The sequence below is a fragment of the Cupressus sempervirens genome, chromosome 9, assembly GCF_028749045.1.
Source record: "Cupressus sempervirens isolate cs-2001-9-10 chromosome 9, ASM2874904v1, whole genome shotgun sequence".
In the NCBI taxonomy this organism is placed as follows: domain Eukaryota; kingdom Viridiplantae; phylum Streptophyta; class Pinopsida; order Cupressales; family Cupressaceae; genus Cupressus; species Cupressus sempervirens.
Window position 1 is genome coordinate 768,603,160 of NC_143126.1, and position 14,697 is coordinate 768,617,856.

Consider the following 14,697-nt stretch of genomic DNA (forward strand, 5'->3'; position numbering starts at 1 on the left):
CGTATTATCATCATTTCCTCTTCCACGAACCATTTTGACGACAGGTTCCTACAATATCATAACCCTTTGCAAGTTTTAGGTCAAATCTCAGATCTGCCACCCTATAACCAAATCCACATAGGGTTCTACATGATCCAATTTCCATAAGGATGAAACCTTCGCTCTGATACCGCTTGATGCAAGGAGGGATGATAACTAAGGCCAAAGGAACGCCTAGCGATCAACCAACCTTGTAGAGTTAACACAATGGAAGCAATCATGAAGAGACAATGCCAGAAAGGAGAAAGAATCAACAATCTTTCATTGATTCATCAAATTTTCATCATACATTCTCGACTGTGAGGCCTTCTGGGTTACCACCAATACAAAGAATCAAATACACATCAAATGTTCTATAGCACGTGAGATCTATGATCTCTTTTCCGGATTCTGACTCCCAACTCTTGTTCCTACTCCACTCACTATTGAACTCCCCAAAACCTAGACCAAGATCCTATATTTATACTTGTCAAAGTGATGTACAGAAGATTCTAGATCATCATAGGAGAAGGCCAACCACATAATGGTCTACACACATCCCAATGATCGATCCAATACATTAAATTATGTCCTCGAATTAAATACACAAGTCAGCTCACAAATGAGAACCAAACAGAGAAATCGATGAAAGAAGAACAAGAGATCACGAACAACAACAATAAAGGGTCACTAAGGCACTTGGTGAACACAGGATAAAAACACTTGGTGAAAGAAGAACCCAAGCCACTTGGTGAATGAAAACAAAAACACCTTGCCTGAGCCAGTCAACAATGAAGTCACCAAATAACTCAAAGATAACTGAGCACAAGTCTACTGAGCAGGATAGCAAGGCAACCTAGGATGCTTCTGCATTACATCCATCCCTTAGTTCACCTTGTAAGGTGGTCATTCTCCTTGTTCAAGCCCAAGAGCATGGAAGGGTGGTCTTCCATTCCACCTCTTGACCCATGGGCATGGAACGCTGGGTGTCCATTATCTCAGGGTGGTGTACTTGGTAGGATCTTAAGTGATATGATCTCAGGCATGGCATTTACCTTGGGGTGGCATACTTGATACAGTCTCAGGCGTAAGGTAAGGGCGCACTAAGCCCCTTGGCCTACAAGTACAACATTCACTTGGTGTGGCGTACTTGGGTCTTGTGAATTGGGAAGGCTGACCGTCCTTCCTATTTGAAATCCACTTCTCTAAATTCCAAATAGATTATCAAACGAATCCTTTATTACATATAATAAATAGAAACATTTGGATTGCACAGAAAGATCATTAATTGTTAATGATTGTAACTTCGGTCAGATGATTCTAGTGGATGAAATCAAATGTTTAAGTGGCCTATCGGCTTTAAACATTTAATATCTATCCTTCTCTATATATTATTGTTATGAAGTATTATATATATCTATGTTCCACTTGAGTTTTCGGTACGGGGACGGCAGGAGGGGTTTCCGGGACGGCAAATCTTTTTGGCGATTTTGGGGATAGGGTGACGGCAAATGGGGACGGCTATATATATATATATATATGGAAATTTTAAAATATACATTGAAATTTGCAAATATACATGTCATTCATATGAAACTTAGCACGATGCATGTCATTTAAACATTATAGAACCATAACATACAACATTTGAATGCCATCTAGGAAATAATATCCAATTTTAGTACTCAATTGTCAAAATGCATATCAATATCAGTGAACAATATCTTAATGTCATAATGATAAACATGATAAATTTGAAAATCAAAATCAAAATATGCCCAAAGCTATAGGCCCAGAGGCTAGAGGGCTGCCATAAAGTAATAAGTATCAATGTATCATAATCATGTTCACGTGTTACATAAAAGACATAGAGAAATGAAGCAGACTGCTGCTCCTATTTTGCTTCTACCGCCATGGCATGTAAATTAGATTTTAAATGCATAACATACAACATTTGAATGCCTTCTAGGAAATAATATCCTACTCTACTGTTCCTATTCTGTAGACTGTTGGGAGCCTTAAAATTATTTTTTATTGTTCACTTTTTAATGTTTTTGCATACAAACAATTGGGGACGGCCGGCCATACTTGGTATGGTCAGGGGACGTCTAGGTGTCCCCTTTCCGTACCAGGGACAGCAAGCCGTCCCCCTTTTTTTCCTAGGCGTCCCCGAGTTTCGGAGATGTCCGTTGGTAATTTGCAATTTTTGGGGACGGCTGGGGGACGTCCCCTACTTGCCCCTCCGTCTCCGTCTCAATAACAAGGGAATTTTGGCTGGGGACACATCCCAGGAGAACACACACACACACACACACACACATAATAAATATTTATCACATATTATAATGATAATAATATATGTTGATAAGCATTGACCAAATACAATTTTTATGTGTGGACTATGATGTCGATAAAATGAATCAAGTGAAAGATATCATCGAAAGTTGATATTACAATCTGTGCTTTACTAGTAATCTGTGGTTGTATATTATGCAGGGATCAATGCAAGGATAAAGCCAATAACAAAGCTGTTAGTGGGACATGTCTCTATGTGAGGCATCTCCCTACATGAATCTTGTTCATGTAGAGACCTCATGGTATATATATATATATAGTGATTGGAAATGCAACTTGGAACACACAGAAATCTAGTAGTGTTATAACAAGATGCAGAAGAGATATAAATCAAGCCTTCTCAAGTGAAAATAAGTATATCATCCTTACTCTTAGTAATCATTGTTCTCTAATACAGATTTGCAACATCACATAGATAATACCATTAAGATTTGAAAGAAGAGTTAGAATACAATTCTTATCTATCATATACATCAAGGAAACAAGCAATAAAATTTAAAAATTCCTCTATTCATAATCTGATCTAATTTAACATTAATTGCTGCCATTATTATTATAGCACGGACATTAAACTATGCCTATAATTCTATTATATTCATAGATTTATCTGTGATCTAATTTCTGCTTTAGTATATTTATTATTTGCTCTTATTCAGTTCCGATCCTAATTCTTTATTGATTGATGTCCTTTTCCACGAATCAACCCCCACTTATTATAATCTCAAGAAGGGATGAAGAGTCTTAATTTTTAGCCATTCACCACAGAGGAAACATCTCTTCTAAGAGTAGTGTCCCTTTCTCAATGCCAATCAGTACCTTTATTGATAGGGAGACTCTAGGAACTCAAGATTTCTTGAACTCTTTCTGCAAGTCCACAACTATCTAGGGTTGAACCATAATGCTAAGGGCATGAAACTTCATATATAGAATGGATTTGATCACCTACAAGTTTCCTCCTAGAGTGACCCAATGAATTAGGATAAGACTACTTTCTTCTCCAAGCTTCCGTTCTTCGACATGTCCAAGACTTGCTCCAAGGTTACCATATCTCATCTAGGAGTGGATTGATTCAAAACAACTCATATCTCACTTAATTCAACACAAGTTGAAAGTTTCTTGAACTCCTCACTGAATGCAAAAATAGGCAAAACAGGCCTAGTAGGACTGAGCCTCAATTAGACGCCTATTTTCAGTTTTTGAGGTATTTCTCACAAATTTTCCAAAAGACCTCCCAACTAACCACCATCTCGAATACCCTTTTGGATGCCCTGCAAGATTTATTAGGTTTCAGGGTCATGCCCTCGGTACATTGCCCTAGCCTAAATCAGGCCTATTTTGGCTTATACAAGACAAAGCTTTGAGGTTACTTGTAAATAGGTGGCAAAATGGATTTAAGAGATTATTTTACCTAGTCACAGAGCTTCCACTATCTTCATTCAACACTTCTTCGTCATCACCTCGTGCAGGCCAATCCACTCCTGCACATTAACTTTCTACTATTCTAAGAACCTAGCCAGGCATGCTGTCTGCTTACCTAGAGCTTGAGTGCAAAATCCACAAACAAGACTTTTTGGCAAACTTCAAATTGGAACACAGAGTACACTTCCTAAGCTAACATTCCTCCAAGAGTTGTTAATTCTCCATGGTGGAATTGAAGATAGAGGCTATTTAGTCTTCAAACCTTAAGTTTGCCAGAGAAGGGCAGATTACAATTTGAATTTTGATTGATACACCGAACCACTAAAAAATTGAAAGCAACTGTACAGAAATGGAGGATTAATTAAATTCTAACTATTTACATTGAAAAAAAACTCCATCTAATAAAAGAAAACAATAGTTGCTCATGTTGCAATAATTTGCTTGAACAGTCACTTTGTTCATTGTTGCAACTGGTGAAAAATGACTTTGAACCCTTAAACAATCAATCTACAAGCCTTATAGGTTTCCCAATTGCCTTCCAACTAAAAGGAGCTCCCTAAAACTGATTTTGCATCAAGATATAAAAAGTTGCATGAGCAACATTTGCAATGTTGCATTGCAACTTGTGCACATTGCATGCAACTTTTTGACAAACTACCCACTTTCACCTCCTTTCGGTGCAAAATGGAGTATTATGCCTTTTTAGACATTCCCAAACTCAAACTTTGACTCCACAACCCTTGTTACACCAATTTGCACAATTGACACTCTAATTGCAACTTTGACAATATTGACAACTCGACAACATTTAGTCAATATTGACCAAACTAGAATCAAAGGACATCAAACTAGACTCAAACAACCTATTGGGCTTCACACTTGCCCTTATTACATCTATAAACCCTTTTAAAGGCTTTCAAACCAAAATTTGTGGGTTTAGCTTTCACAAACCTAGGTGCTCCTACACCGTTTACCAACTACTACCTTCTAAATAGTGTTTAGGAAAATATGCATCCTTATTGGGCCATCATTAGCCATGATAAGTGTTTATTTGCATCTTTTGCGCTGGGATAATTAATTATTGGGTTCGATTTGAAAGTCTATGGCAGGAGATGTACTGTTCTGTTGCCATTTGGTCATCACTTACCACACTAACCTGCAGGAAAGTTTTGGGAGCCGTACGGTTTGGGTAAGAAGTTGTATAGTGTCTTGGGCATACAGATAGGAGGAGGGGTGAGCATACAGTGTTGGGAAATAGGTGTATGGTGTGGGATGACTGTGGCGTACATGGATTGGTAATTGTAGCATATGGTGGATATTGGGATGGCGGCGACACCTATTTGGTATATGTCGTACTGTTTGTATGCCGCACAACCTCTAGTGGATTGTTCTTCTGACTACAACATATGGTGAGAGGAATGGTGGGAGTTGGAGGGTATGGAAGTCATGTTAGTGTATGCTGGGTATGGAACCTAGAAGTCACATGTGCATGTAGATGAGATCAATAATTGTAGGAACACCAATGAATGCCAAATATAGCACGACCAATAAATAATAGATACACATGGATAAAGATTTGCAAATTAGCGCCAGTTACAGATTTCAATTACAATAATGACGCTTCAAAAGTGCTAGATCAGAAGCAAAGTAATGCAGAGACAGGATAGGGTGATGGTTAAATCCCATAGAAACCATAATAGCCAAGTAGGGAAGATCTTCCACTTCTGAAATGGCGAACAATACTAAACTCCAACTTGAATTTGGTGTAGAATGAAATAATCCAAAATCACACATGACAACTAGGTTGACGAACATATATACCTCATCGGATGAAATCTCTCGAGGGGAAAACATGCCGACACATGACATGACAAACACTAATGCCTATGAAATATTAAAGATGGGCCCAATATATACAAAAATCAATTGGCACCCCAAATAAAGTTATTATTATATTTTATTTAGTGATAGGGATGTTACAGTTCTATCCCAAAAATTGCTTGCCCTCAAGCAATTGTAAATCAGAGTCTGTGAAACCTTCTATAATCAGCTTCTTCAATTTGGAGTTGGGCACCAAATAGAGCTTATTGCAGTAGTAAATGATATCATCAATCACTTTGTATCTTTCATCATGTATATAGCCATCCATCAACTAACATGCAAAAGTGTTCTTGGAGTACTCAACCAACAAATGGGCTAGCCAATCATCCAAGGAATAGGGTAAAGTGTTGACTGCCATGTTTTACTTGCCACCGCAGCATCATTAGTTTCCAATGAAAAGTCCATCATCTCGAACCTTTGGGTATACCAATCAAGGGTCTCCATCCATTGGATGTCCAATATGATATTGGTGTCAACCTATGACGAAATCATTTGTCAAAGCATAGTTTCCCATGGAAATGTTGAGCCATGGAATCACGTGAGTGCAGGGTAATCAGGTCCCTACGACAACCTTAAACCTCAAATCCGCTAGGCTCTACTGCCTCTAAGGGCCTTACTAGCGACCAATGATGAATTGATGAAATTGGGTGTGATGGAGCTCTAATTTTTTGCAAAATATTGAGCCTCCATTTGAGATTTAATGTTGGAAGTTTTCATAAAACATTGTCATTCATGTTGAGAGTATAAGAAAAACCAATAATAAATGCAACTTCTTTTCTATAAGAGTAAACAGACACAATCAGTGCAAGTTAAAAGGTCTAGAGCATATAGCTGTCCATGCCGAGTCTATAGTGGCTACTCCAACACACCTACAACAAACTCCAATAATTGTTCCTCCCCTACAAAAACTTGCTATGTTGTGGAGTTTCATTAAGAGCCATCTCAAATTCAAAGATATTGACATTCCATTTAGTTGCAAGCAGGTGAAGTTTGTTCAGGAAGCTTTTAAGAAGTTACATTGTGGTGTTCAAATAAGATGCCTTCATGGGCGCATGAAACAAACTCAAATATTATTGGTACTCTACAAGTATATAAAGGAACAACATTCTATTCTTTCTGCAACTGATATTGTTTCAAAAAGCTTGGACTTTTCATCTATTTATTGGATTGTTTAGGTGGATTGCCTAGGAGTTGTACCATCTTATACTCATTGTGTTGGATGTACAACCTGTTTCATAACTGGAGATTCTTCTGTATTTATGGCTATGTGTTTTTCGTTTAAAGCATTTTTGTGAGCCGAACATTCCAATTACATTGGTATAGGTTGTTGGTTAGAGGCATATTGAGAAACGATGCTTTACAATGGGATGCTTTAGCTGAACAATGCATAGTGGACCATTGAGTGAATATGAGAGTTGAATATTTATGAATCATCATCTGTGTTGTACAAAAGAAACTTCTCCATGAAGATATTGTATCCTTTGCACCGCTGTAGATATTGTATGAAGATATACGCATATGAAAAACGATGGTCCATATTGATAGAAGTTTGGTCCATGTCTTCCTGGAAGACAAAGCCCATTGAAAAAGAAGATGCTATGGTATGAAGAGCCATCAAAATCAAAATCGAACCAAATGATGTTCGAAGTTGCGGATAAATCACAAAATGACAACAAAGGAGGATGTAGGTGCTTCTTTTGAATTGTTTCGAGAAGGTGATCATGAAAAAGCCCCGAACAATTGTCCACTGTAGAAGCTTGAAGAATGGCCATAATCAAAATCAATAATAAATGGAAACTATAAGAATCCCGATCTGAATGAAGTTGCAAAAACCATAGACAAGCCACTTACATCAATGGAATGCAGAGACAAAACAAAATTATCTTGTCTTGTATGACATCGACGATTAAGGAAACGTGACAATCAAATGAAATAATAATAATGAACCTTTAGAAAATGTTTGAGTGCGATTATTTAAGCAAACTTCAAAGGAAGGAGGAATATATTTGAAAGATGCGGCATTAACACATTCACACATCGCGACATATGGCCAAGAGTGCAGTAGATATACAATTTTGGCAATCCGGGTCAGAATTGGAAGTATTCGCAACATTTGGAAGTTCAACTGAAAATTATGAATAAGATGCGATTATAATTAGAGGTGCGATTAACTAAAGATCAAATATTATTTTAAAATGGAAGGCACATCCATTCATAATTGAAGAGTTGCATCCTTTCCATTTGTTTGATATAAACAGAGAAAACATATGTCATTTGCAAAGATAATAACAAGACATATTCGAACAATTACATCCATATTTCATATTTATTATTGTATGGAGGGAGAAAGAGCAACATTATGGCTCTGTAATATAAATTCTATTATTTTATTTCTATAATAAAATAAAATGTTCTTTGTTTATTATTTAAGGTGTGGAGATTTAAACTGTAGATGAATCGTCCTTTGTAATTATTATTTGGAATTTTGTATACAATTTAAATGTCGGATAAGTGGACATGGGCATTTAGCATTTTAAATTTGATCATCATAGATATTGTGAAGTATCAAATTGTTTCCGTAACTGTGTCTAGTTTGTCTCCCTACTAGAGGAGTTAAAATTCAATCTGGACTAATTTAAAAATGCATAAATATTTGATTTTTCACATCTTGATTATTTAATTGGTGGCAGTATAAGTGCATAAGAACTTTATGAAGTTGTACGTGAAAATTCACTGAAGTTCTCTATTGCCCAGATGAGCATAGGCATTGGTTTTTTAATTATTGAAGTCAAAAAAATCTATATATTCCTTCTACAAGCATCAAATCCATTATTTACAAATATTATATAAAACATTCAATTATTTCAAGCACTCAGCATCCAATTTTCATTTTAATTGAGTTCGAGGACCTTGCCAACCGAAGAACTCCAAAGCTTAAATTCGCTTTAGAAAAACTCTAAACCAAGTAATCAGGTTTGGGGAGGTCTACCTGCCTAGGTGTAGCGGAGCTTGAAGTGCAGGGGAATCAAGGTGATTCTTGTTCATTGGCCAGAATTGATTGAGAAGTCCTATCAAAGAAGTGGCAGGCTCTTGGATTTTCAATTTGTGGTTTTGGGAACCAACAGGGTGTTGTGCCACTATCAATCATGATTGTGACTCATTTTTTGTAAATCGCGCCACAAACCCTGAAGATACTACTTCCAACCGTTGTAGTGAGGGTAGTAATGAAACCCCCTTTTTGTATGAGTGCATTTATTCCCTCTGCCTGGATAGTTTCTTTGCCAATTATTCTAGATACTTGTCCTTCCTCATCATCCGAAAACACCTCAATGCAATGAACCTTTCCCTTCCCAAGACAGCGGTGACCTAGTCCCTACGACTCCTTGCAAGTGAAACAAAGCCTTCTCCTCTGGAGCTCTTGTTGAGAGTCTTCATCCAACAGAGGCTTTTTTTGAATTGGCTCCTTGTCTTTGTCTTCCTGTGGGGGAGATATTGGAGTAGCTATGTGGGTTTTGGAGGAAGATGCGATCATGTCACACACCTTCTTCATCAAATGGTGATAAGTTTACCTTTCAGATCTTTCTCCTAAGATCCTTAAAATAACCACAATTTCACCCGTTTGAATATCTCATTCTTATATCAACATAGTCTTTGTAGGATATATCACCTTCCATATCATGTTCTTCCAATCTTCTCGAAGTTGTTCTTGCATTTTCTGAAAATTGGGCTCTCTTTCTTTGTGTGGTGCTTCCGTCCTTGGAAGGAAGATTAGTATCAAAGAATGAGAGCGAAAGGGTTTGTCCTTCTTGTAACAGAGTCATCGCTATGCCCATTTTCTTCTCCCATTGCCTTCCCCTCGGCCAATTTTTCTAATTTTTCTTGTAAAAGCCTTTGGGTTTCATTGATTTGCATTTGGTTTCTGTTGAGTTGTCTTAAAAGATTCATGAGTTCTCTCTAAGGACCATGGATCTACCATTCTACCGGCAAGGTGATCCCACCTTCTCCTTCAGGTATAAACTTGCATTCACTTCCACAGGCTGGTAGAATCATTGGCTATGATAGCACTGTAATGTTTTGTTGCCATCTGGTCGTCACTTACCTCACTAACCTATAGGAAAGTTTCAAATTTGCATGCCGTATGGTGAAGATAGGGTGATCTGTATGGTCGTCACAGTGAGATTGTAATGAATGGGTTAGAGAGGCCGAAGCAAGGAGCCGCACGATGTCTTGGGCATACAAACAAGACGAGGGGTGGGCGTACGGACAAGAGGAGTCGTGAGCATACAATGTGTGGGGTGTACGAACAAGAGGAGAGGTGAGCAATCAATGTTGGGAAATAGGCGTACGATGTGGGATGACTAGCGAACGTGGATTGGTGACTATGGCGTATGCTGGATATTGGAATGGTGGCAACCTCTATTTGGTATATGCTGTACTGTTTGTAGGCCATATGGCCTCTAGCAGATTGTTCTTTTGATCGCAGCATACGGTGAGAGCAATGGTGGGAGTTGGAGGGTATGGTTGTCACTTTGGTGTATGCTAGGTATGGAACCTACAAGTGACATGCACGTGTAGCAGAGATCAATAATTGTAGGAACATCAATGAATGCCAAATATACCGCGACCAATAAATAATTGATGCACACAGATAAATATTTGCAAACTATCGTCAGTTACAAATTTCAATTACAATAATTGCGCTCCAGATGTGCCAGATCCAAAGCAAAGTAATGCTGAGATGGAATAGGGTGAGGGTTGAATTTCATTGAAACCGTAATAGCTAAGAAGGGAAGATCTTCCATTTCTGAAATGGCAAACAATACTGAACTCCAGCATGAATTCACAGTACAATGAAATAATCCAAAATCACACATCCCTACAACAACTATTCCATCAGACATATATACTCGATCGGAGGAAAACTCCCAAGGGTCATTGAAACCGTAATAGCTAAGAAGGGAAGATCTTCCATTTCTGAAATGGCAAACAATACTGAACTCCAACATGAATTCACAGTACAATGAAATAATCCAAAATCACACATCCCTACAACAACTATTCCATCAGACATATATGCTCGATCGGAGGAAAACTCCCAAGGGAGAAACAACGTGCCGACACATGACACAACAAAGACCCACACCTATGAAATATTAAAGATGGACCCAAGATATACAAAAATCAATCGGGACTCCAAATAAAGTTACAATTTTATTTTATTTAATGACAGGGATATTATAGTAAGGTAAACATTTTAATTGATTCTTTTCCAAGTCTTTGATGATTGTTTTCTAGTTATTGTTTTTTAATTTGGTTTTGGAAAAAAAGGACATGGAAAAAAGAAACATGTTTATAATGTTTTAGGTGTTTGTTTTGAACTTTTAATTTATTTATTTTATAATTTCTCAATCTGTTTTGAGTGAAATGTTTTTGGTGTTTGTTTTGAAATTTTAATTTATTAAAATTATAATTTCTCAATCTATTTTGAATGACCACTAGTTCAAGTTTAGTGGGTATTGAAACAAAACAAAAACTTAAATATGATCGCAACTCCTCTATGGAAATATGTTGCAATCATTGATCAACATCTAAGGGGTGGATCTTTTATTTCAACTCTGGAGATGCAAGGCGAGCCCTAGAATTTGATTCTTTATTAACATCATCATTCTGAAAAGAGAACCTCTCTCTAGAAACTAGTCAGACAAAGGGTAATTGTGCCTGCATCAAAAAAGCTGATTTGCACCTAAATCGGCCTTTGCAAATCCAAAATACACCCAATTTTCTGATCCATAAAATGAAGTCTTCTGGAAAGGCCAAAACAGATGCATTGCAGGAAACATCTAAAAATGGCAATAAGTGGAAAAATGAAAAACAAAATCAATTTAGAAAAGGAAAAAAATGCACCTCACTGAGAAGCTTTGAACGTTTAGGTAGAACTACAACCATATCAATTCTTATGGAGTCCCTGCAATATGTATGAACATTGGCACAGGATACAGCTAATTGAATAGAAGAACTTGCATAAGCTTCAAGTTATTTTGAAAGATGTTGCTAATGGCTTGTACAATTAATTTTGATAAGGCAATTTCAAAGCTTGGTAGGGCCTGAAAGATTCTTTAGAGCATGAAATACAAATATTAAAGGTTGATAATAAAACTAGTCAACAAAATCTATATTTCAATGCAGTTTACAATATTTGGTACACAAACAGCATATGAGCTGGAAAAATGGTGCATCATTAAAGATTGTATTATGTCTATAGTTATTAACTCATCTAATGGATTGTTCAGTTTATATTTTGTTTCTAGTAAAGGAAACTTGTGGGTTTGTCTTTTTATTCTCCCTTGGAAATGAATATGGGATGTTCTTGTGGTGATATGAATATAGCGTGTTTCATGTATCACACCTATCAGTTTAAATTTTTGTTGGAATCTTCAGCTAGTTCCTCTTTACTTATCGTTAGTTCTTGCATGACACCATGGAAAGTAAGTATTAACTATAAAAAATGTTCAGGCAGGAACAAAATGCAACAACTCTGCCCAGCATAATGTATCTTGTGGGGATGTTTGGACTGAATATCATGAAATGAGCTGTAAGAATTTCCAAGCAGTTGCTGCCAATAGAGTATACACAGCAGCATCTATTCTTGATCTGCTTCGGTTTGTTGCACCAAGGTTGATGCAGCGAGCAGATGCCCACTTTTCTCATGGAATTGCTGACAATTTGGATGACCCAAAATATAACCACTACAGATACTGGTCTAATCCCCTTGAAACGAAGTAAGTGGAGTCTTTTCATATGGACCTAGGATGGCTTGTAGAATCATTTACTTGGTCACACACACACACACACACACACACATATGCAATAAGTTTCTTGAAGATTACGAGTTGTCAATTTTACTATGATAGCTGGATCACTGATCCATGGTAGTGTCTTTTTGCTTACAGAAAAGCTGTAATGGAAAAGTTTGTGCCAGCCTTTATACTCTGTTTGGGGCAGTTTTGCTAATGCATTATGCTTTTGACACTGAAGCATTGAGATTGAGTTAACTCATTTTATTTTCTCATTTGTGTGCAGGCTACCAGATGCTCCTGAAATGGAAATCTTTTCTTTGTACGGAGTGGGTCTTCCTACTGAAAGATCTTATATTTACAGATTATCTTCTTCTGAAACGTGTTACATACCTTTCCAAATTGATGGATCAGCTGATGGAGACTCAAATAGCTGCCTGAAAAGAGGTGTATACTTGGTTGATGGGGATGAAAGTGTGCCAGCCTTGAGTGCTGGATTCATGTGTGCCAAAGGTTGGAAAGGGAAAACAAGGTTTAACCCTTCAGGGATGGCAACCTATATAAGAGAATATCTGCATGTCCCTCGTACAAATTTATTGGAAGGGCGGAACACACAAAGTGCTACACATCTTGACATTTTGGGGAACTTTGCCTTAATTGAGGATATCATGAGGGTAGCAGCAGGTGAAACAAGCAAAGAGATAGGCACTAATAAAGTGTACTCTGATATTCTGAAATGGTCTGAGCAGATAAATCTTAAGCTTTAATGAAATACAATGTTTAGTTAATCCTCTCATGGATTTGTTCTGATGTCTTGGTTAAAGGATGGAATCTGAAGCTTGAAGCATTCGTAATTCTAGTGATATGCATTGCTATGAAGCCAACTTAGTCAAAATCTCAATAAAGCATTAAAAAGATAAATATAGGGGCCAAGAAAAGGTTAATAGTGTACCATGTCACAATAAACTACTTTAGTCTGCTTTGAATATACATCAGGTAGCATATAGATTCAAAGTTCCCACCGAAGTGTATACATCTGAATCACATGTCAGTGAGCGATCTTATGTAGTCCTATTAATTTTTTTATCTGAGATAAAAATGAGAAAAAATTAAAGTTGGGGGGAATGTGAATTTTTATTTTATTATATTATATTGAAGGAAATTATATTACTAAAATAAAAAATAATACAGTGCTCTACAATTCATTTGCCTTTTGCCATATGTTTTAAATTCTTCAGATATGCTGAACAAAATCTGATAATTAAGCACCTCTTATACACGATCAGTAACATAAAGAAGACAACATGACTATTCGAACACCACCTACAAACATAACAATCACTGCTGGAGGAAAAGTTCTGAACAGCTTTTAGAGTAAGCATCACAAACTTGATTTCGAACAACATACTATTTGATGGCTGCTCCATATCTCGATTTAGCTTGTATATACAGCTGAAGGTTGGTGTAATGCTTGGAAAAGAGTACTTTGTCGAAAGTTCTTGCTGCAAGAGTGTAACTGGTGCTTTATGGTTTTCCTCAAAAGTATTGAGTTGAAGCTGTAGATATCCAAGAATCTTTCTAAGCTCAGCATCAGCCTGCAGAACACCTTCCAAAGAATAAGGATACGAGGGCATAAATATGCACAGATGATCAATGATTCAACCTTAAGGGGGGTGAATGTGCGTGAAAAGGCAGCGATCCATCCGAATTTCCAAATTTGCTTTAGGATTATGTGTCTAAAAGATTGTGTAATGATATTGTGTGCTAAAGAGTGGCCAAGTAAGGCGTTTTTCCAAGACCAAGCCCAGTGAAATAAAGCAGGGAAAGTAGAGAAAAACCACTTCCAAAGATGCTGAACATGGGAACAAAACCAGAAAGCATGCTTGATACTCTCCTTTTTAGAGTAGAAGGGGCATGATGGAGTGGGAGTGATATTTGAAAGCCCGTCACCAATAGGTAATTCTACATGGAGAATTTTCCATGCTACCAATTAGGCTTGAGCATCAGCGTTAGACTTCCAAATGAGTGAGCTTAACTTGTTCCATTTTGTTCTGCTACGCTTGTAATGCCACTTTTGATTTAGGCGGTTGGTTAAGGGCATTGAATGGAGGAGTTGTTTGTATACATATCTGAGGGGAAAGCTTTGGAAACTTCGATTGCTTGACCATTTCCAATCCTCGAGGAAGTTATCATGACATGTTGTGGATAATAGACACAACAACTCAGGTTT

At 37.2% G+C, this 14,697-nt stretch overlaps 1 protein-coding gene across 1 annotated transcript in view; it reads left to right on the forward strand.

Annotated features, from left to right (window-relative positions):
* The window catches only part of LOC149540950 (phospholipid:diacylglycerol acyltransferase 1-like), a 34,836-nt gene extending 21,490 nt beyond the window's left edge, over positions 1 to 13,346 (forward strand). The window contains exons 5-6 of the mRNA XM_089802021.1: positions 12,187 to 12,452; positions 12,754 to 13,346. Of these exons, the coding sequence (XP_089658147.1) occupies positions 12,187 to 12,452; positions 12,754 to 13,234 (747 nt within the window). The 3' untranslated portion in view covers positions 13,235 to 13,346. The remainder of the gene's footprint in view (positions 1 to 12,186; positions 12,453 to 12,753) is intronic.
* Positions 13,347 to 14,697: the final 1,351 nt, after the last annotated feature.